The 18,898-nt window shown below is 46.3% G+C and overlaps 8 protein-coding genes across 8 annotated transcripts; 3 read left to right on the forward strand and 5 right to left on the reverse strand.

The window, feature by feature from the left end:
• Positions 1–596: 596 nt before the first annotated feature.
• Positions 597–1,180, reverse strand: FOMMEDRAFT_154651 (uncharacterized protein; the record flags this gene model as incomplete). Its single annotated transcript, XM_007265110.1, has 3 exons — positions 597–756; positions 811–950; positions 1,016–1,180. 3 exons carry the CDS (start codon positions 1,178–1,180, stop codon positions 597–599), a joined length of 465 nt encoding a protein of 154 aa, XP_007265172.1.
• Positions 1,181–1,669: 489 nt separating this feature from the next.
• On the forward strand, positions 1,670–3,272 carry FOMMEDRAFT_82128 (RNI-like protein; the record flags this gene model as incomplete). Its single annotated transcript, XM_007265111.1, is given in 4 exon segments — positions 1,670–2,017; positions 2,076–2,270; positions 2,290–2,487; positions 2,544–3,272. The coding sequence occupies 4 exon segments, from the start codon at positions 1,670–1,672 to the stop codon at positions 3,270–3,272; spliced, it is 1,470 nt and encodes a 489-aa protein (XP_007265173.1).
• A 308-nt stretch (positions 3,273–3,580) lies between these two features.
• Positions 3,581–3,812, reverse strand: FOMMEDRAFT_154653 (uncharacterized protein; the record flags this gene model as incomplete). Its single annotated transcript, XM_007265112.1, has 2 exons — positions 3,581–3,701; positions 3,763–3,812. 2 exons carry the CDS (start codon positions 3,810–3,812, stop codon positions 3,581–3,583), a joined length of 171 nt encoding a protein of 56 aa, XP_007265174.1.
• On the reverse strand, positions 3,813–5,575 carry FOMMEDRAFT_166947 (uncharacterized protein; the record flags this gene model as incomplete). The annotated part of the gene is made up of 5 exons (XM_007265113.1): positions 3,813–4,217; positions 4,274–4,537; positions 4,591–4,773; positions 4,823–4,987; positions 5,051–5,575. 5 exons carry the CDS (start codon positions 5,573–5,575, stop codon positions 3,939–3,941), a joined length of 1,416 nt encoding a protein of 471 aa, XP_007265175.1. The 3' UTR covers positions 3,813–3,938.
• A 202-nt stretch (positions 5,576–5,777) lies between these two features.
• FOMMEDRAFT_18978 (uncharacterized protein) lies at positions 5,778–6,867 on the forward strand. The gene is made up of 3 exons (XM_007265114.1): positions 5,778–6,340; positions 6,406–6,474; positions 6,530–6,867. The coding sequence occupies exon 3, from the start codon at positions 6,537–6,539 to the stop codon at positions 6,798–6,800; it is 264 nt and encodes an 87-aa protein (XP_007265176.1). The 5' UTR covers positions 5,778–6,340; positions 6,406–6,474; positions 6,530–6,536; the 3' UTR covers positions 6,801–6,867.
• Positions 6,868–8,363: 1,496 nt separating this feature from the next.
• Positions 8,364–12,429, reverse strand: FOMMEDRAFT_145857 (uncharacterized protein; the record flags this gene model as incomplete). Its single annotated transcript, XM_007265115.1, has 13 exons — positions 8,364–8,988; positions 9,160–9,431; positions 9,485–9,777; positions 9,831–9,959; positions 10,010–10,111; positions 10,161–10,255; positions 10,311–10,542; positions 10,598–11,408; positions 11,464–11,571; positions 11,623–11,828; positions 11,878–12,041; positions 12,097–12,141; positions 12,197–12,429. 13 exons carry the CDS (start codon positions 12,427–12,429, stop codon positions 8,364–8,366), a joined length of 3,315 nt encoding a protein of 1,104 aa, XP_007265177.1.
• A 362-nt stretch (positions 12,430–12,791) lies between these two features.
• FOMMEDRAFT_18980 (DUF1751-domain-containing protein) lies at positions 12,792–14,504 on the reverse strand. The gene is made up of 8 exons (XM_007265116.1): positions 14,101–14,504; positions 13,938–14,051; positions 13,831–13,886; positions 13,742–13,778; positions 13,607–13,687; positions 13,345–13,553; positions 13,154–13,294; positions 12,792–13,097 (listed from the first exon to the last, which is right to left on the reverse strand). Exons 1-8 carry the CDS (start codon positions 14,329–14,331, stop codon positions 12,863–12,865), a joined length of 1,104 nt encoding a protein of 367 aa, XP_007265178.1. The 5' UTR covers positions 14,332–14,504; the 3' UTR covers positions 12,792–12,862.
• Positions 14,505–15,503: 999 nt separating this feature from the next.
• Positions 15,504–18,113, forward strand: FOMMEDRAFT_105676 (uncharacterized protein; the record flags this gene model as incomplete). The annotated part of the gene is made up of 8 exons (XM_007265117.1): positions 15,504–15,682; positions 15,748–15,846; positions 15,911–16,067; positions 16,121–16,337; positions 16,460–16,497; positions 16,561–16,737; positions 16,824–16,955; positions 17,013–18,113. 8 exons carry the CDS (start codon positions 15,504–15,506, stop codon positions 17,607–17,609), a joined length of 1,596 nt encoding a protein of 531 aa, XP_007265179.1. The 3' UTR covers positions 17,610–18,113.
• Positions 18,114–18,898: the final 785 nt, after the last annotated feature.

Below are 18,898 nucleotides of genomic sequence, written 5' to 3' on the forward strand. Positions count from 1 at the left end.
CTTAAATATGTATTATACTTATATGTATATTCTGTATCCTAGTTAGAATTCAATATGTAAATTAATAATAAAGTTATATTCTTCATTTAGACTAGTTTATAGTATTGTACAATCAGTTTTAGGGCTAGGAAAACTCATATACATGAAATATAGGGAAAACTCACATATTGTGTTGTATCTTACTCAAAATTTGCTCATTTTAATTTATTTTTACTGGAATATGAAAGATACTTCAAAAGTATAATTTTTACAACTTAGATCATGTAATTTGGTTAAGTATTAGTTGAGTTATAGTAGATTTTGTATTTGAGTGTACTTAGTGTGACGAAAATCACGAATCGCGCGTGTGACAATATTTATGAAAACGACAGTAATGAATATTAATGTGAAATTTCTTTTACATACACCACAGTTATCCAACATATCCTCATCATCTGTGATTACATTAGGAACATCCTGATCTCTGGGCTCGAGGTTATTGGAAGATGCTACTGTAGTTGCTTCTAAATGCTGAACCACTTCTTTAACAGTATAGTTTGTGTCTGCAGCAAGCCATAGCTGATAATAGAATTGTGTTTCTGTCAGCACAAAAGTTATCATATTATTAAATTGTTCACCTGAAACGAATTGAATGCAGTCTCGAGTCGATATTCACATGCAGAAATGGCATACTCTGTTTCTTCCTTTCTGTGTATACGTTGCATAAATGTCCTTCCCAACAAATGTTTCATTTTAGAATGCACTCCATCAAGTTCCCTATAAGATTTCAGCAAAATGATTGAATAGAAACTAAGAACCATGAATACATACATTTCCAGCTCCTGCATTTTCAACTGCAGTGAATCAAGAGAGACACTTGGGTGACTCTCTGACAGATCACGCAGCTGTAGTAGGAAATCTACAGCTCGAGAGACAAGGAGCAGGCAGGCAACTTTGTTTTCTCGGATCTCCTGGTATATATTAAAAATGTCTTCAACTGTTTCTCTAAATCTTCCTGGAACATTGATGTGCATACCTGAGCTGTATCAAGCATGGAGAGGGCTATGTCGGCTGCACATTTGGTAGGCCCAAAATTGGCAACCTCTGAGAGGTTCTTCACTAGTGTTGCAAGTATACGTCCTGAGATGATACCTGTACCACCACCACGAGACCCAAGCCGTAGACGAAACGGAAGCTTCATAGGGAAAACAAAGGAGAGGAGTGAGGTGATAAGAAGGCAAGGACAAGTCAGACTTTCAAATATTTAAGTGAGTTGGCACCAAATTAGCTTGTGAGCCATACACTCCTGCATCTTCTACAAGCGCCACACTAGCAGATGACTGAATAATCGGGTATTCTTGAAAATATTCTAATTCACTCTTTGCCGCCGTTTGCACAGATACAAATGCAAGATTGCCTTATCTATGCGCGCTGAAACGGCCAAGAATAGCTTTACTATTAGACACTTCGCGATTGATTGATTTCGCAATTGATTGATTTCACATTTGATTGATGTTCCGCTCTGCTGTTTGCTTCCTTAGTCCTTTCCTACCAGGGTAATAAGCTGAAACAAGAAGTGAAAGAGATTTATGTGCACGATATCTAATGAAATGGAGTGGATTATCTCTGGGCAACTAAGCACGTGCTTCTGTCTGCTTCTGCCCTATGCCAGGGCTCAACGTTGTTGGACATGTCCAAGAGACAGCAATCGCAGAGCTCGTCATCTAAATCACAAACGAAGCGAGTAAAGACAGTATCTATTGGTGCACCCTCACCGGATGATCGTAGTGTACCATCAGAAAATAACCCGTCGTCGTCAGCGTTGTCTACTCGCAGTTTGAAGCAAGAGCGTCCGCCTTCACTCTCAAGTCTATGTATCCGCGCCTTCAGTCGGAATTTTGCCGAGTTCTCTGACGATGAACACTGGGATGTGACAAGAAAGTGGCTTCAGATACTCCCCGAGACGGCACTACCTGGCTTGTTTGCCGTGCTCAAGGCTCAACATCCGCGACGGCTGAATCATGCTGTGATCACAACCGTGGGTTATGAACTGAGATCCTTAGATGATTCACAGTTCAGTTTGTGCCCTTACTTAGTACTTTATGCGTGGTACATCGCTATCATTGGATGGCGATCTTCCGCTCACGACACAAACGTTGGCGGCTATTCCACGCGTATTTGGTAGGAAGCTGCTCGTTTTGGAGCTGAGTGATGTCGACAAGTTCTCTGACTCGAATTATGCTGCAATGGTCAACGGACTCCCCTCGCTCACTAGTCTGGTGCTAAGGTACGTCGAGTGAATATCACTAGCCGAACCGACAGACATATAGCCTTTGTAGGAATTGTCCCAAAGTAGGACCATTGACTGTGGAAGCAGTGGCTACTACTTGTCGACAATTGATAAAAGTAAACTTCAGCTTCACAAGCATCACCGCCTCATCACTCTTGCCTTTGCTCAAATCATGTCCTGGCCTTGAAGTCTTGAAATTAGCGGGTATCCAAAATCTGGTGAGAGAAATTGACGTTGCCTGATTCTTTTCGCTAACTTACGGTCGTTATGATAGTCAGATGCGACTTTGTTGCGAATGTTCGCTTCGATTAAAGACGATGATGCGTTGAACGATCACTCATCTCTGAGAAACCTAAAGTCGCTGAAACTCCGCCATGACACGATTTCTGAAGCTCCTATTGTGTCGTTCCTTCACCATTGCACGAAACTGGAGCGTCTGGATGTATCATTTACGCTTGCAAAACATGTCCCAGACCTTCCTATCGCGCCTCCCATAGAGAAACTCTCGCTCACATCAACTTTCATCCCTGGAAAGGAATTAATCGAGCTAGTAACCCGTTTACCAAGGTTGAAAATATTAAACATTGGTGCTATGGGTGTAAAGGCTGCTACTAGTACCACATTGACGACTTCAACGGCTATGACGCTTAATGACGACGTGTTGCGACTTTTGACAGATGCGCTTGCGGGCTGCTGCTCACTTCAGAGTGTGAACCTAGTGCAGAATTCAAAACTCGGAGCTACTAAAGGTCAAAATAGCGCCATCGCATACTTCATTCGTCATGTCGGAAGAAAACTATCATATTTGAATTTGTCTGGTGTTGCGGTGCGTTCTGCGGACCTTGCAGCGTTGGTGTCGGATGGTCCGGAGGAGCAAACTTCGCCATTAGAAACGTTGATTTTGAATAAATCATTGATTGACGACGATTGCGCGCCTTGGATCTCGAGTTGCCGTTCGTTGAAAGTACTCGAACTTGCCGAAACGAGGATCTCAGGTAAATGAGGTATCGTTTATCCTTGAAACTTTGAGGATCTAACGAAATATCTTCAGAGGAGGGACTCTTTCCGATCATTAATTCTTGTCACAGGCTATCAAAACTCAATCTCACGGGATGCAGAGGGGTGAAACTTGCTGATCGCAGGCGATTTTTCGAGGTCAGGATTCTTTATTTGTGTATCTCCGATCAATTACTAATGCCCTCATTCCATCTTCCAGGTTTGGGAGGAACGAAGAATGAGCAATGTATAGATCCGACTACGGCAACATGGCACGACCCGGAACAGATACCATGTTCGCCACAGATCGAGACATCACTGAGCAACCGCAGTCGCCGTGCGGATTAAGCCCGAATGTGTAGATGGCTCGAGAGAAGCGTGCATTGCACCGTTTGCATCGACGCGGGGGTTTTTGATTTCAAAATGCGAACTGAGGCTGAGCTAAACTCGGACCAACACAACGGCTCGGAAGACAGTGCATCACTGCTAGTTTTTACCTCGGAATGCGATCCTCGAGTATGGGTGATAAAAGGAGAAGTGAAGACATGGGAAGTACAGCTTAGAATACACATTGTACCGAGTTCCTTTCAGATATTTTAGGTTAATACAATCAGATATTTGTATAGTATATAAGACCACACTAAGTTCTCGTGTTTGTACTGTTCTCCTCGCCCTAACAATACTCTAACATGAATCCCTCAATTGCGTTGATGAAGTCATCTGGGTCCTTCTCCTCGATTTCCAGCTTCTTTCCCTCTTCCTCATTATCACGCAACCATTCAGAGTCAACCATGAATGGGAAGACGCGGTGCCCTTCTGCAGGTGCACGTTTAATATTCCTGCCCAAGTCGACTTTTGCGATCGTGGGACGTGAGTTGCGCCTCTGTCGCTGCTGTCGCTGCTCGGATAAGTCTTGTGCGACCCCATCAAGCCACTGCAATATCTCGGTGAACTATTATCTCAGTGAGTGCTTATGGTTCTCTGTAAATTGAACTGAAGTATCAATACCACTTTCGAACGGAACTCCTTCCTTCGCAATTCCCACATTTCGACATTCTCAAACGGTGATTCCTCAGAGATGCCCGCTTTGTCAAGCTTTCTTTCCCGATGCTCGTCTCTTGCACCCCATATATTGTTCTTGTCGGACACTTCTGAGGAATCAAGGTCGCTATGGCAAGACGACATGAATTCAGGGTCAAAAATTTCGTCCGGAAGAGTGCAGTCGTAGCTATCTTTAAACTCCTCTCTTGCAGACATGCGTCTCTTGCTTAGCTACAATTCTGTTCATTAGAATAAGAGATGACGTGTTTTGGACAATAACATACTGCAACTCGACGTCCGTACCGACGATTCTTCCTCTGATGTTTATCATTCTTTTTCTTTCTGTCTCGATCACCCTTAATTTTAGCTGCTGCTTTCCAGCTATTGAACGCCGTCGATGCGAATGACACGCAATCCGCCAAGGTAAATGGCTGCCCTTCAAGCCCGTACTGGCCTGTCAGAGGGTGCTAGGAGGAATAAATTATTTTATGATTTATCGAGATGTTTGGTACATACTTTGTGTGCTTCTGTCACTGTCTTTGCAGCCTGCTGAATTACTAGTCTATTCCCCTCAGACGTCGCAGTTCCTTCGAGGTCTAGAGGCATATAATTATCAAAACGTTCCCACTGGCCTGACTTGCCTCTGCCAGTAAGGCGTTTTATTTCGTCGCGAACTTCTTTCTGAAAATCATCGGAGTAATGTGGGTCAACTCGTCAAATAAATGAGGATGTTACATTACGCACCATCAGTCGCTTCTTCATTTTACTCTGTTCCTCAGTCAAAAGCATCAGACCTCCAAGCTTGCGTTTCTTTCGGCCTTTCTCTTCTCTGCTGTTTCCTTCTTTGCCATTTCCTCCCCCGACGTTCCCTTCTCTGTCGTTTGCCTCAGAAGCTCGCTTCGTCCCTGCCAACTGCGATTCGAGTGCTTTAATTCGATTTTGCATTTCGTCAACTTGTCGGCGCTGACGAGCTAACACTGCAGCAATGTCATCCGTTCGCTCTGGATCCACAGGAGATGCATTAAGTGCAGGAGTTTCGGATGAGGCGCCCAGTGGTGGGAAAGATGCTGATGCATGCAACGGCTCTTGAGTGGGTGCTAGAGTTGTATGCGTATCGTGCGCAACCGGCTGAAACACGCCTTGTGCATCGAAATACGACGAGGAGTATGAGTTGATGTGGTAATCGTAGTGGGGTGCGTCGCCTGAGCTCATTTCGTGTTCTCGTAGTGCTGAAGCAGCTGGGGGTGTAATGCACCACGCTGCGTCCATGCGCTTTAACTCCTCCTTCGGATTGATGGTATCATTATTAGTCAGTGTCTTTTTTAATTTCCGGCAAGATAGCACAATTAACGAGGTGCACTCGGTGTGCAAGAGCTCCCGACTCACTCCTCGGGAAGCACGTCTGAACCGGATATGCATTGATCTAGTCGCGTATTTAATCTACCTTACTTGTTGTACTAAATCTACACGGTTTATTGCAGTTGATATACACAAACGCATCGTAAATGGTATACCTTATGATTTGTATTTCATCTACACGATCTTGGGTACCTAATCTACCCGAGTTGATGCGCTTGGCCTACACGGCGTTTCGTGTACCAGGGCTACACCGCGTCGACGGTCGAGTATCCGATGTACCACACGGAGCCTATCACAACTGCAGGATGCGTCATTTACTGACCAGCTAGATCACTACGATCCCCGGGCGTTCCGCCCGCCCATGCGCTGGCTATATTTTGTTTCCTACGTAATCTGAGGTATCTGATCTACACAAAAAATGGTTGTGTATCTGACCTACATAGCATAGTGCCCGATCATGAATTGGAGGCGTGAGATTGCGGTCTTCGATTTCCATTACATCCTCATTGCACGGAAACCGGCACCTGCACCTGGGCTGGCACACATCACAGAAAACGGCTAGTTCCTCTGCCCTCTCTTTCAACAACCAAGAGAGCATTGATTATGGCACATAAGATATAAAAGGAGCCTCATCGAACAGTTCTCTCTTATCAACTTACGACGAGCTTCCCTTTGGTAAGCCTGAGTCCTCCATTCACCCGTTTGTCCCCCTCGCTGCCCAACTCACAACGTTAATGCAGTTACATCTTTGCTCATCGTTGTTATTGCGAACACAGTACTCTCACTTGTTTTCACTTGCGATAAGGCAGGTACGTTGAGTACTCCTGCTCTGCTTTTCACCCGAGATCTCACACATATCTGCAGTGCCAGCATGTCGACCTTCGTCTACGGAAACAACCTGAACGGTTGTACCATCACGATATCGAACCTAGTCCAGCACAACGCGCCGCAGCCCAATACCGCCCCCGCCCACCACGGCAATAGAGCGCAACACGGCTTTGTTCCGGCGACACCTCCGCCGTCATACGACTCACATGCTGAAGGAAGTGTCGACGAATACGCGTCTAGTGAGACCCTTGTGGACGACCACGACTCTGACGCTGCCGCTGACCAGGAAGCAGGCGACGAGAACTAAGCCTTCCCGGCCGCGGTGGTCGCCAAGTAATTCGAAGTTTTCCTGCATCTTGTATCTTGTTCCCTATATCATGTAACGGTTGGATGGCGAATTTAGTTCCAATACACCCGCTGTTGACGTAGTTAGGGGTGTTTTTGTGTTACGAATTTTGCTGCGATTAAGAACGATGACTGAATGAACGAGCACCCGCCCTGATACGGTTTAAACTCGCCAATAGTTCAACAAGGAGCAATGAGCGGAATTGTCAACTCGCATTTCCTGCGGCATTGTTTGAACTCCGTTAGTCTGATACAGGGTTAGGAAAAGCAGAAAATTTAATATACATAGATAGCACCGCAAAGCACCCTTGATGTGTAGTCTGTGACAAATACCGCGCACAATGCGCCTCGAAAAGATCATTGAGACGCGCCGCTAGCTATCCAAATCGTCCGAAACGGGGAGCCGATTTCACTAAATTCAGCGAGGAGTGCGTTTCGCGCTCTCTACTCACTAGTACGATGCGGAACAAATATCAAGTTCGCCACGGATCGAAACATCACTGAGCAGTTGCAGAAGCCGAACAGATCAATCCAGAATACACAGATGGCTTTCATTGAGAGAGAAAGTGCCTTGCACTGCACGCTTATCGAGTTTCAGTACGGCCTAAGAGTTGATTCCGAAAGGCAAGCTGAGGGTGAGTAGTCAGAGTAGAGTGGATTTCGGATCTGGCGTATTCGACTGACACGAGGTTTGTCCGACGTAATACGATGATGGATAGCTGTGTGTATTGGGAAGTTGGTATTGTAGCGTATTGTCTGCTCATTTCGTGTTACCGTAGTGTTACGGCAGCCAGAGGGGATAATACACTATGCTGCGTCCATGCACTTCAAATCTTCCTTCGGATCGATGGTATCAGTCTTAGTATACTCAGCGGGCAAGAAAAAGAAAATTGCCGACTCACCCAGACAATACATCTGAATGAATAGTTTTTTCGGATACAATGATCCGGTCAAATTAATAGCTGACTGCATAGCTTGGTGTACTGGACCTGTGCAATTTGGTGTAGTTGCTGTGCACGACGCATTTTGTGTAGTTTACATAACGTAACGCATATAATGTGCGAAACGTCATGTACTTCATCTACATAACCTAATGTGCGCAGCCTACATAGTGTTCATGTATCTGGAATACACGGCACCACGTGTTTGTTATGCCAGACAGAGCGTGTCTCAACTACGCGAGTCGCTGTATGCGCCCTACAAAGATTAGTGTATTTCATCTATGCAAGAAATCATCGGTGTATTTTACCTGCATGGCATGGTACCTGATTAAAAGTTGGAGATAGATTTAGTTCCGAGCACATCTTCGTTGCGCAGGGAACTGCAGATATTCGCTGTTCTGGCGCTCATGACAGAAAACAGCTAGCTCCTCGGTTCTCTCTTCCAATAACCAGTGACCTTGATTATGGCACATATGGTATAAAAGGGGACCACATTTGACGGGGCTCTCTCACCAACTCGCAACAAACGCCTCTGCGTAAGCCTGAGACCTCCATTTACCCGCCCATCGTGCTCACCGTCCGGTTCACAACATCGTCAATATAGTCACTCCTTTGCGTGTCATCGTCGCTGTAGACGCATTGCTATCACTTGTTCTGACTTGCAACAAGACAGGTACGCCGAGCACCGTCGCTGTGTCGTTCTCTCGAGATCTCATACCGCCTTTCATGCCAGCATGTCGATGTTCGTTTACGGAAACAACCTGACCAGTTGCACCACTACGATACAAGTCTTGGTGCAGCACAACGCGCCGCAGACCAATACTACTTGCGCCTGCGCGGGCCATGAGGCGCAACAAGGCTCCATCCCAACGAGCCCTCCACCGCCGTATGAGCCCCGTGCTGAAGGCACTATTGATGAAGATGCGGATAGCGAGACTCTTGTGGACGATCGTAGCTCTGACGCTGCTTCTGACCAGGAAGGAGGCAATGAGAACCGAGCCATCCCAGCAGGGGTTGTCGCCAAGTAATTCGTAGATTTCGTAAATCTTGTTCCCAATGTTGTGTAACGGCTCGACGGCAAGTTGAGTTCCAATACGCCCGCTGTTGACGTAGTTAGAATTGTTTTTGTGTTGCGAAATTTTGCTGCAATCAGGAATGTTGACCGAATGGACGAGAACCTGGCCTAGAAAGGTCTGAGCTCGCTGATACCTTGACGAGAAGTAATGAACGGAATTGTCAGCTTGCACTTCCTGCGGCGTTGCTTGAACTCTGCCAGTCTCATACCGAGTTAGGAAAAAAAAGGGGATAAAAAGAAATATATAGCACCGCAAAGCACCCACAATGACAAATACTGCATACAACGCGCCTCGAAAAGATCACTGAGACGCAGCACTAGCTACCCAAATCAGTCCAAAACGCGGAGATGGTTTCACCAGGTTCAGTGGAGGATGCATCTCGCGCTCTCCACCGACAGAGGAAGTGCTCGGTCTTCGCTTGTCAGCCTCGGATGAAGATGGCTTAAGAGACGAGACATCCAATGGGGCCATTAGAGGCGAGAGTAGAAGCCTGACGTTGCTGATACTCTGAGAAATACTTCGTTGCATTTCCGTCTTGATTTCGAGGTGGGACTCTCGGATATGCGATGGTAAGGCCTATAACAGTTAGCTTGGCGCTGACTATACTTTACGATGCACTGTCGACGTACCTGATAAGATTTCTCGATAGTCCGATCCAACGAGGATGCAGACTTCTTAAGTGGGGTACCCCACTCGTCGCAGATGGCCTTTAAGAAGTCTAAATCCCTTATCAATTGCAGGTCAGGCTGCCGCTTTGACTGTTGTAGTGACTCGGCGATGACGTCTACGAATCGAATTAGTATTGTTTTGGCTACTGCGGATCGCTGGGTATCGTCCTTGAAATGGCCGAACTTTTCTACGGACTCCACAAGTGAAAGGAGTGCGTTCATTAACTGAGGCGAAGTATTGGAAGGGAGTGTGGCTTATTAAGGTCATTTAGTATAGGCAAGGCTTGGCCTTAAGGAGTCAACTTACGAGTATGATTGATGGTATGAGATTTTGCGGTGGGCTCGCCCAGGAAGGTGTCTCTTGCGGATGCAATAGCAATCGTGGCACATTTTTCTACGCATACATCGTAAATGCGACGTGCCCGCGCATGGCACTCTGTAAGCTGTAATAAGTCTCCGAGGTCAATGGAAAGACTGACGACGTACCGTCACTGAAGGCAGCAGAGCATCGCAGATAACTAATTAAAGGAGATATTGATAGTTTTTGAGCTATTCGGGCCAACAAGTATAAACGCTTTTTTCGCTCTCCTGGACAGCCATAAGACGATATCGGTGCACAACAGCTAAAATATCATACCTGAATCCTCAGTTTCCGCGCCAAGCAAGCCTTCCACTGAAGTGACCAGCTCGCCAGCAGCTTTTTCTGAGTCAGAAGCGTACAGCGTACGAAAACTATTCCCGAGCTATATTAGTCCACTGGCTAACTGCGCGGGTAACGAAAACGTACGTATCATCCTGGTCATCTGTGAATGCGCGGTCTAGGTCATCGCGCAGTTTAACCGTGGCGGACTCTGTGTCGGATAAAAGAGTGTCAATCCTTGGTGTCATGCCATCGATTCGCTGTTGAATGCCATGCTTAAACCGATTAAATGAAGATTGTGCTAGTGGTACGTTCAAGGATGCATGTGTTACTGAGGGGGTCGGGGGTGCTGAAAGAAGGAACTCTACGGGTGATAGTTCTATACAAAGTGCGAAGTGAGGCCAAAGACTCAACCTGTGTTGTTTATAGCTTACCAAAATGACAGTCCTCCCTTTCTTCCTGAACAGCCTCGACTAGGGAGTGCAAGTTATTGCGGAACGAGGATGAGAGATTTTCCAACGCGGTTTTCCATATCTCCTGAATACGAGTCCCGCACAGATTATCAACTAGCGTGCGCAGTTCTTTGATGTCGTCTCCGTCTAAGAGATCTGTGGATGCTGAAATCCATTCCAATGCAGAGGAGCGAAGCTCCCAAACATTTTTGACTGTCCCCAGGTGAGATAACCACGAGCCAGCCGCCTCGTGAAGATGCTTCGTCGCATCGGCAAACCAGGTCCGCAATTTTGCGTTCAAAGCACGCGTGTTAATGGTGGACGAGTGAGATTCTAAATCGATGAATGGTCGGTATGATCTGATGTCCACAGGGAGTGCAAGGAAGTGGTTTGAGTTAGGCAATGAGGACAGAAGAGCTTGCGAAGAGAGTCGGAGCTCCAGTGGAAGTGATTCTTCCGGGTGAGGTGAGTCGCTTTGGGTGAACATCAGTACCTGCGTGATCATCGAAGGAGAGCCGTCGACATGTTCTCGGAACACCGCACGAGCTCCACCAACAGTTCCAACAATTGCACCTAAAATCGACCGGAAAGCATCCCAAACGTTTTTGATGCGCTCTCTACTAACAGATCTTGCGGGGGCAGACGAAGTTTTAGCATCTTTTCCCCAGGATTCCTTGATTGTCACATAAAGGTTTTGCAACATCCGAGATCGTTGCTTCAGGAATACATCCAACGCATCGGATAAAGGTAGGGAGTCAAGAAGATGGAGGGAAAGTACTGCCCCACAAAGATCCTACATCGGGGCATTTAGGATATAGAGAGTCTGAACATCTAAGGTAATCTCTCACCCGGGGTTCAAGACTTTGTTCTCGGAGAGAAAGGGTGGCCCGATGTGAGATTTGCGTTCGAAACTGAGATACGGATTCCCATTGTCGCTGGACCAGAGGAAATTGGTCCTAAGCCACTATATTAACACACTTGTTCTTCTAATTAAGGACGGATCATACCTTGACATGTATCCCATGCTGTATCCAATCCTGGCCTTCAACTTCGCCCTCATTGACCAAGGACCGATACACAACACGGGCGAGTAGGAAGAGCCATGCAGCATGCAAACATCGTTTCCTCTCCAGTAATCGCCATAGATGTTCCGGGGCGTCGAGTAGGAGCTTCAGATGCGCGGCAAGACATTGAAATATCTTTAATTGTGCATCTTGGGATTAGTCAGTTCTGGATTGAGTTGAGAAGTTAATTCAACAAACCTTCGACTTCACTGCCCTTTTTGGCTCCGCTGGGGGAAGCTTGTGCGCGAAGGTCCGAGGATACGATTTGCTTCATCCTCGTTACTGTATCAAGGACCCGCTTGGATGAATGGGACATGGCAATGATTGAAGTTGAAGCTTGTAGCAGATCTCGGTACCGTTCGCTGAGGATGCGTCAATCACTGTCCTGCATACAATTCTGGCGCTGTAGACACATACCCAACCATCATCCGAAGCTCTTCCTGTTTTGCATCCACATCTGACCTGAATACCCATTAATATAAGACAAGGAAAGTGCCCAAGCATGGTCCATCCGTACCTTAACCTATGCAAAATAGATTTCACCTCATGCACAGTATGTTTCTCAAACAACTCATCCGGATCCAGCGAAAGCACATTATCCTTAGATTTGAGTCCGTTCGGTAGCGAGGATGATGATGGTATTGAGCGAGCTGATCCATTCTGAACCAGACCTGGTCGTGATTTTTGAGGAGGGGATCGCAAGTTTCTCGGGAGCGACTGAGCAGAGGTGCTTGGTGTTGTTTTTGACATGGCTCGATGTTACGTCACAAGCCCAAGAGTTGGTATCAATTCCAATCGCTCCTAGCGTCAGCATATGATAGTACTTGCGGCGAACATGAAGCTGTAGTGTCTGACAGAGTTATGAGGTACAGATTGGCAGAGGCTTCTTGCACATCACGTGAGCGATACGAAACACGTCAACACGTCAGATATTTTTATATCAAATATGTACTTTTAGTATATTCGAGAATAAAAGTCAAAATTAAATCTCTTTCTCGCTATTAAAAAAATCCAACACACGATATAGAAGCGAAAATATCTATTTGATCATTCAGTTCACCGACGTCCTCGCAGGTAATTCGAAGAATAGCTGATAAATTAGTGCTGAATACGCGAAATACAGAGAACCCAAACTTAAAGAGTACGAACACGAAATACGATGTCCCTCCCAAGGAGGTGAGTTTTATACGGCATTTGCCTTGCCTTTCCCCTTGCCCTCACTATCAGATACACCAATATCAACCTCAGTGACACTTCTATGCCTATCGTTTGGGTGGAGTCGACCAAAATCCGAGGCAGGTGAACTGGGACTTGACGAAGGCGAGGGTGACCCAGGTTGAGGTGGTTGAACAGCTGGTTCTTTAGCAGGAGCTGCAGAAGATGCCATGCGTTGGTCGAGGGCCTTCAGTGCTAGAGCTCTGTTTTTGAAGGCTTAGAATTTCTGTCAAAAAATAGTGCTGTAACATCTTCTCACCTTCGCCGCTCGGCTTCAGCACGTGGTCCACCAGGAAGTTGAGCGTAGCCTCCGGACTCGATGTCAGATCCCGCTCTGGGGATGACTCGGAATCGAGTGGCTAGAGGATATACAAAGTTACCCAACATATTGATTGGTGGGCTATAAGGTGATAAATGATATGACGTAGTACAGAAAGCATTTCAACATACTGAATAAAAGGAGGGAACCACTGCGCGAAAGCAAAGGTCTCGCTTCGATCTCCATAGGAGTCACCAACAATTGCGTCGCCCTTGTTCTTCTTGTAGAATCGAAGGTACGTCCAAGCGACGAGCCAGCCCCATTGTATGTTAATCCAAGGCGACTGGAATCCTAGCAAAACTAAGACAGTAGACAGAGTTACGTATGCCATAGGTAATCGCTGTGATGTACATAAACCAGACATTCAATGTTGATAGCTGGATGTAAAACTACCTTTACGCGAACTCTGATTACACCGAATACTTGCACTTGATGCTCGGGTATCAGCTGGGTGAAGGCAACCAGAATGCCCGTCTGTGATGGCAATGTTAATAGCAACCCGGCACCAAAGAGCATTTGACACTTTACCTGTAGGGCCATTTGGCCATGATATTCAATATTATAACTACAAGTTTAAGTGTGAGATTGTTTTTAGTACCAAAGGTCGGGGCACGCACAGGAACAGATCAGCATTTCTAGTAATGAGAAATTCGGCCCAGTTGATAACGAATGACTATGGCGGAATAAATACGTGCTGTTGCAGTTCGACAAGATGATGACTCACGACAACATTTGGTAATGTCGTTACGATTGCAATGAAAATGAACGTTTCCAGAGAACCCCATAAACGCTCCAAATATCGCAAGGAGACGGGAACAAAAATAAGGGACAAGAGGAGCTGTTTGACTGTGGTTAATGACATTTATACCAACAAGTGTTATTCTAACCTCTAAAACAGTTGTTTCCACTAATCCGGCGGTGAAGAACGTCCACGGATAGAACAGACTTGTTCCGGGAACAAGTGTGAGGTAAGGCGTCGAATAAGGAACGGGGAAAGGCCCGTCACTCCATCGCTTCAAGTAGTACAACGAAGAGAACACGATAGTTGCGGCAGTGAAACAACGTGTTGTCAGAGGCGTCGAGGTGATCAATTGTAGGGGAGAAGACAGTATGGCCATCTCGAGATGACCTCACAATGATTCGACTTCGTAACCCCTTTCGATCACGTCCCTGAGGTGTTTAGTGGTTCTTGGCAGTGCTAACACCAACTGGGGGCGTATACAAGTGAGTCGAGAGCGCCGCTATGCTGGCCTTTAAGCCAAGATACTGACTGAGAAAGCGCGCGACTTGACGTAGTTGCGCAGAAGGGCCAGCACGCGTAGCAAGCTGCAAAACGACCGTTCGCAGATGGGCGGTCATCACGTGAAGTTTAGGGCCGGAACTAAACACTATGTGTGACACTAGGCAGATCTGTTGCTGCTCTCTCGTCGACGTTCATCATGTCAGATTATGATTTTCGGCCCGGCGGGTCCCTCAAGCTGAAAAAGGGTGTTATAGAGGGTAAGGTGACTAAAAAGTGAGTGTGCGGTTGCTCATGGGACCATGTTTGGCTGCTAATTGCTGCATGTAGGAAGAAAAAGAAAGATAAATCATCCAAGCTCAAAGCCCTCAAAGAAGAGCCTGCATCGCTCAGTGACGATGGTACTCGCGAAGCATCTTCATCCAAGCTAGATGGAAAGTCTTCCGTGGACGGAAGTAGCGACGGCAAGACGGAAGCTGAAAGGCGATTTGAGGAAATACAGCGCCGCCGGGTAAGACCTTCGAGTTCTCCACGTATTTTATTAGCATTTGCTCAAATATTGGTACAGATGGAAGAACGTGTCAAAAAGCTTGCCTCACAAACGCATAAGGAACGAGTTAATGTCTTCAATTCAAAACTAGAGGCTCTCAGTGAACACCACGATATACCAAAGGTAAACAGCTGCTTCGGACTTGATTTGCGAGCCTCCGTTCTAATTTATTACCCAGGTCGGTCCAGGATAAGAGCAGCCGTATATTTCCGGGATTCAGCCGTTCGTCTTGCATTGCTCGCCACTTGTCTCGCTGTTGCACTTCTTGTACTTTTATAACAATTGAACATGTCTGTTTTGCATGTTTTCGGCCTTGTAAATGGATAGTTGGCAATGAGTAGATATAATCTAGGAGTGACAACAAGATATAAGACCATATACGATACAGATCAGTGATAGTCACACTGTATTTGAGTTTACCTGTGTGGGTCCCGCTTATCCACGCCGCCCTCGCGACTTGTTCTTTGACCTCCACCACACCCGACGACCTCCTCAACAGCATGAATGCGTCTACATCAAAAACAGGCGTGAACAAGTTGTCTGATCGGAAGCCACATGTCTGCCCGTCGTCAAAAGCAAAGCACCCGTCTCAACGTTGGGAAACAGCTTTTGTGTACACTTTCATCCTCAAATTCACGAATCTGCGTACAAAAATCGAAAGCTTCGAGGGCCAGCCTGAGTAAGAGATTTTCAATGCCAGCGCAAATATTTACGTGATTTTACGCGGTTTTTGGTTATTGACAGTCTGGAAGAGGCCCTGCTGTCTCCAACACAGCACCCAATCCTAGTACAAACCCTATCGCGTTTCGTGTTGAATCTCAAGCCACAAACGCGTAATCTTAGGTGAGGATCGTCAAAGCCGTCGTACTCTGCCCTCCCGAGCGCTAATTAGGCGTGTTTTCACTAGTCCTGATCAATTGGCGACCACGGTGTGGTCCATCCTGCAGGAACATATCAAGTCTCCGACGGAACGCACTGTCTTCTGGAATGACGAACTTGGTATGAACGTTGATCCATTGCAAGGCATTGAGGGAGGTATTTGGGGTGCAGATTGGGACCTAAAAGTGAGTGCCGTTTTATTCATGTGCTGCAATTTGTTGCTCATTTTTCTGCTCAGCTCCGCATTCTTCGCATGCTGGTCGAACTGCAGCTCACATACAATCCAGAGATCAAGGAAATCATCGATAGGGCATGGGGTGTCGTTCACAACAAACATAGAAAGCGAGACACGTTGCCAGCTCCACTCGATCCCAGCGATCCTCACAGCATTGAACGGCTAAGCACAGTTCCTATCGGACAGGACAACGCCCGAGTACGATACTGGGCATTTGATGGTCAGTACTCTTCAGATCAGTTTTGTCTCCCGTGTTTGCTGTTATTTGTGTCATTCTGACGATTCTGTTCTGGTATGAATCTCAACTTTCGCGGCTTTATCGGCTCTTAATGACGACATCAGACTCGCCGCGTCTTTATGTATCAACAAACCCTTGGAAGGTACTAGCACCTTGCGGAATAGCTAAACGACGAGATTATAGCTGATTCGACTCCGTAACTTAGGTGACATCAGAGTTTAGAACTATCGCCACAACGAAGGAAGAGTACCTCAAAGTCATTGAAGACCTGGTCTCAAGAGAACCCAAATCATCCAAAAAGCATACTAAAGGGGAGATACACCTTATTCAACTACGAGAGAAGCTGCAGAGCCGATTAGAGGCGATTGATCAAGAATTAAATGTGAGTATTTTCCATTCAGTGATCATCATTACTGCCCGCCATTTCACTGGCCGCTGAGCTTGTAACTGAATTATACCCCCCTACAGCGTGTTGCAAAGGTCCGCAGGAAACTTGAGCAGAAGGAAATTCTGAAGGCTCAGGCAGAGCTGCGCTCGACCCGAACCCGACGGCAGACTCGCAGACCGGACTACGTGTACAATCAGGAGTTTGATGATGAGGTGAGCGGTGCTAAATATTCAGGAATCACTATTGCCTCTCTCTCATCACGTTGCCAGGATGACGGTGATGAGTACAAGTACCAAGACGACGACGACGACGAAGAGCATATGGAACTTGACGGTGAGGAATACGGCATTGGTCGTAGGCGTTCAGAAAGGACGGCGACCAAAAATGCTAATGGCAAGCGCGGATCCGACGGCTTTGTTGACTGGCGAGTGGAACGACGGTCTACAAGGTTGGGTAAAAATCCGGATTTCACAATCGACGGCGGCCCCTCCACAAAGCGAGCGCGGACTGAAGAGCGCAGTGTCTCCAGCGCCCCGTCTGATACGATGGTTTCACCAGTCATGTCCGGCAACAACAACGGCCCGTCAAAGAAGAACGGAATAACAAACGTGAAGGAAAACGAAGTTGCTGTGGAAGTAGTCCCCGGGAAGAAGAAAAGCAAGTTTTGGTACTATGCGGTTGAGCCTGCCCCCGGTCCTACGCCTTCTTCACCAGCACAGTCCAGCAGCACCGAGAATCTCGACCTCAACGGACTTGAACTTAATGGAAAGGCCGAAAATGGTACTGCCGTCAACGGGTATCAAAATAGCGTACAAGAAACGAATGGAAGCGGTCTCGATGCTGTCGTAGAGATGAACGAGGCCTAACTCGAGGCAAAACTGGACTCGAAGGCGGATTTTGTCATCAGGGGAAGCACCGAGGCCTATTCTGATTGTCACGCGATCTACGTTCGTCTTATTTTCAGCGTGTAAAAGATTGCTTTTGGCCTGTACCACTCTCTCTCCCTGTTCAACAGTCTTGCAAATGCCTTAGACTTTTCCCACTCGTTTCAGAAAATGTTACAAGACGAAAAAGAGAGTTGGCGTTTGTGATTGCCGAAATTGGGGACAACGAAATTATTATGATATTCGGAAACAAAAAACGAAAACCTTCCTTTTCCTGCTCCCCCAAAAAGATGGGTTACTTCGGAGAATACCGAATGTGCTGTCTCTCTCGCGTGGCTAGTTCAGGCGCTTGGCTTTTGGAGCTGTCCAACAAAGTCTAACAATTCGGGACCTGGTCCTTTTGTTTCCACGCATAATTTGCTTTCTGAAATGGTATTCGGTGCTTTTCGTTTTCATTCCCCGGTTATACGACGTATGCCAATTGGTGCAAACGGGTGTCTACGAATTGCCGGTGGGTTCCAAAAATGGTGAACCCCATTTCTTCTTTCAAAATTTTCCGCCCTCTAGCAACCCCCTCCGCATTAATCTCTGCTTAACCGTACACAACCTTATACAAAACTCCTTCCCGCAGTCTGCATGTCCGTTTCTTTTGGTTCGTCTTCATGCTTTGATCATTTGTACATGGCGCTCCTTTTCCTTTCATAATTTATAAATAGACAGAGATCCGTACTTTATCCATTGGCTCAATTACTCGCAAAACTTTATATCAAACATATAATAGAAAAACTTGCATTGTCTTTTCTCTCACTCACGTAACTCCTGAACTTTGAAAAATTCAACTGCTTGGCGCTTGTAGTGGCGTAACCTTTGATTTTCTCTGCGAAAATTAGAGCTGTGTTGTAATAGTAATCTTGGTGACATGTGATATGCCAGCTTTGTGATTAGTTTATCCAAACTTATGCATTTCTATTTCCATTAGTATTAGAATGCGGTCCGTGCTTTAAGAGAGTACGAGCAATATGCTTGTCTAATGAGGAGAGCAGTCGACCTTTCGTTGTATCAAATTTCAATGACAAGTGCCGTAACCTTAGATATTTTTAGCAAGTCGCGTTATTGTCGTCGGTGGTGCCTTGCTCTGCGCGATAATAAGCGAAAATGCGTTGGTTATATGTAACAAAAATCCAGGTGACGTACGATCGTGAAGTTCAGATTCTACAAGTCTATTTAAATGGATAAATAAATATAAATTTAGCCCATAGCAGTTGATCATC

This window comes from Fomitiporia mediterranea (genome assembly GCF_000271605.1).
Source record: "Fomitiporia mediterranea MF3/22 unplaced genomic scaffold FOMMEscaffold_5, whole genome shotgun sequence".
Lineage (NCBI taxonomy): Eukaryota > Fungi > Basidiomycota > Agaricomycetes > Hymenochaetales > Hymenochaetaceae > Fomitiporia > Fomitiporia mediterranea.

Excerpts from the sequence above, each read along its gene's own strand:
- FOMMEDRAFT_18980 (XM_007265116.1), bottom strand. The coding sequence starts at position 14,331 with ATGGCCATACTGTCTTCTCCCCTACAATTGATCACCTCGACGCCTCTG. Across the intron at positions 13,295-13,344 it reads TGGTTCCCTCCTTTTATTCA|CCCACCAATCAATATGTTGG; the intron begins GTATGTTGAAAT and ends ATCACCTTATAG. Across the intron at positions 13,098-13,153 it reads GCTGAAGCCGAGCGGCGAAG|AGCTCTAGCACTGAAGGCCC; the intron begins GTGAGAAGATGT and ends CTTCAAAAACAG.
- FOMMEDRAFT_18978 (XM_007265114.1), top strand. The coding sequence starts at position 6,537 with ATGTCGACCTTCGTCTACGGAAACAACCTGAACGGTTGTACCATCACG.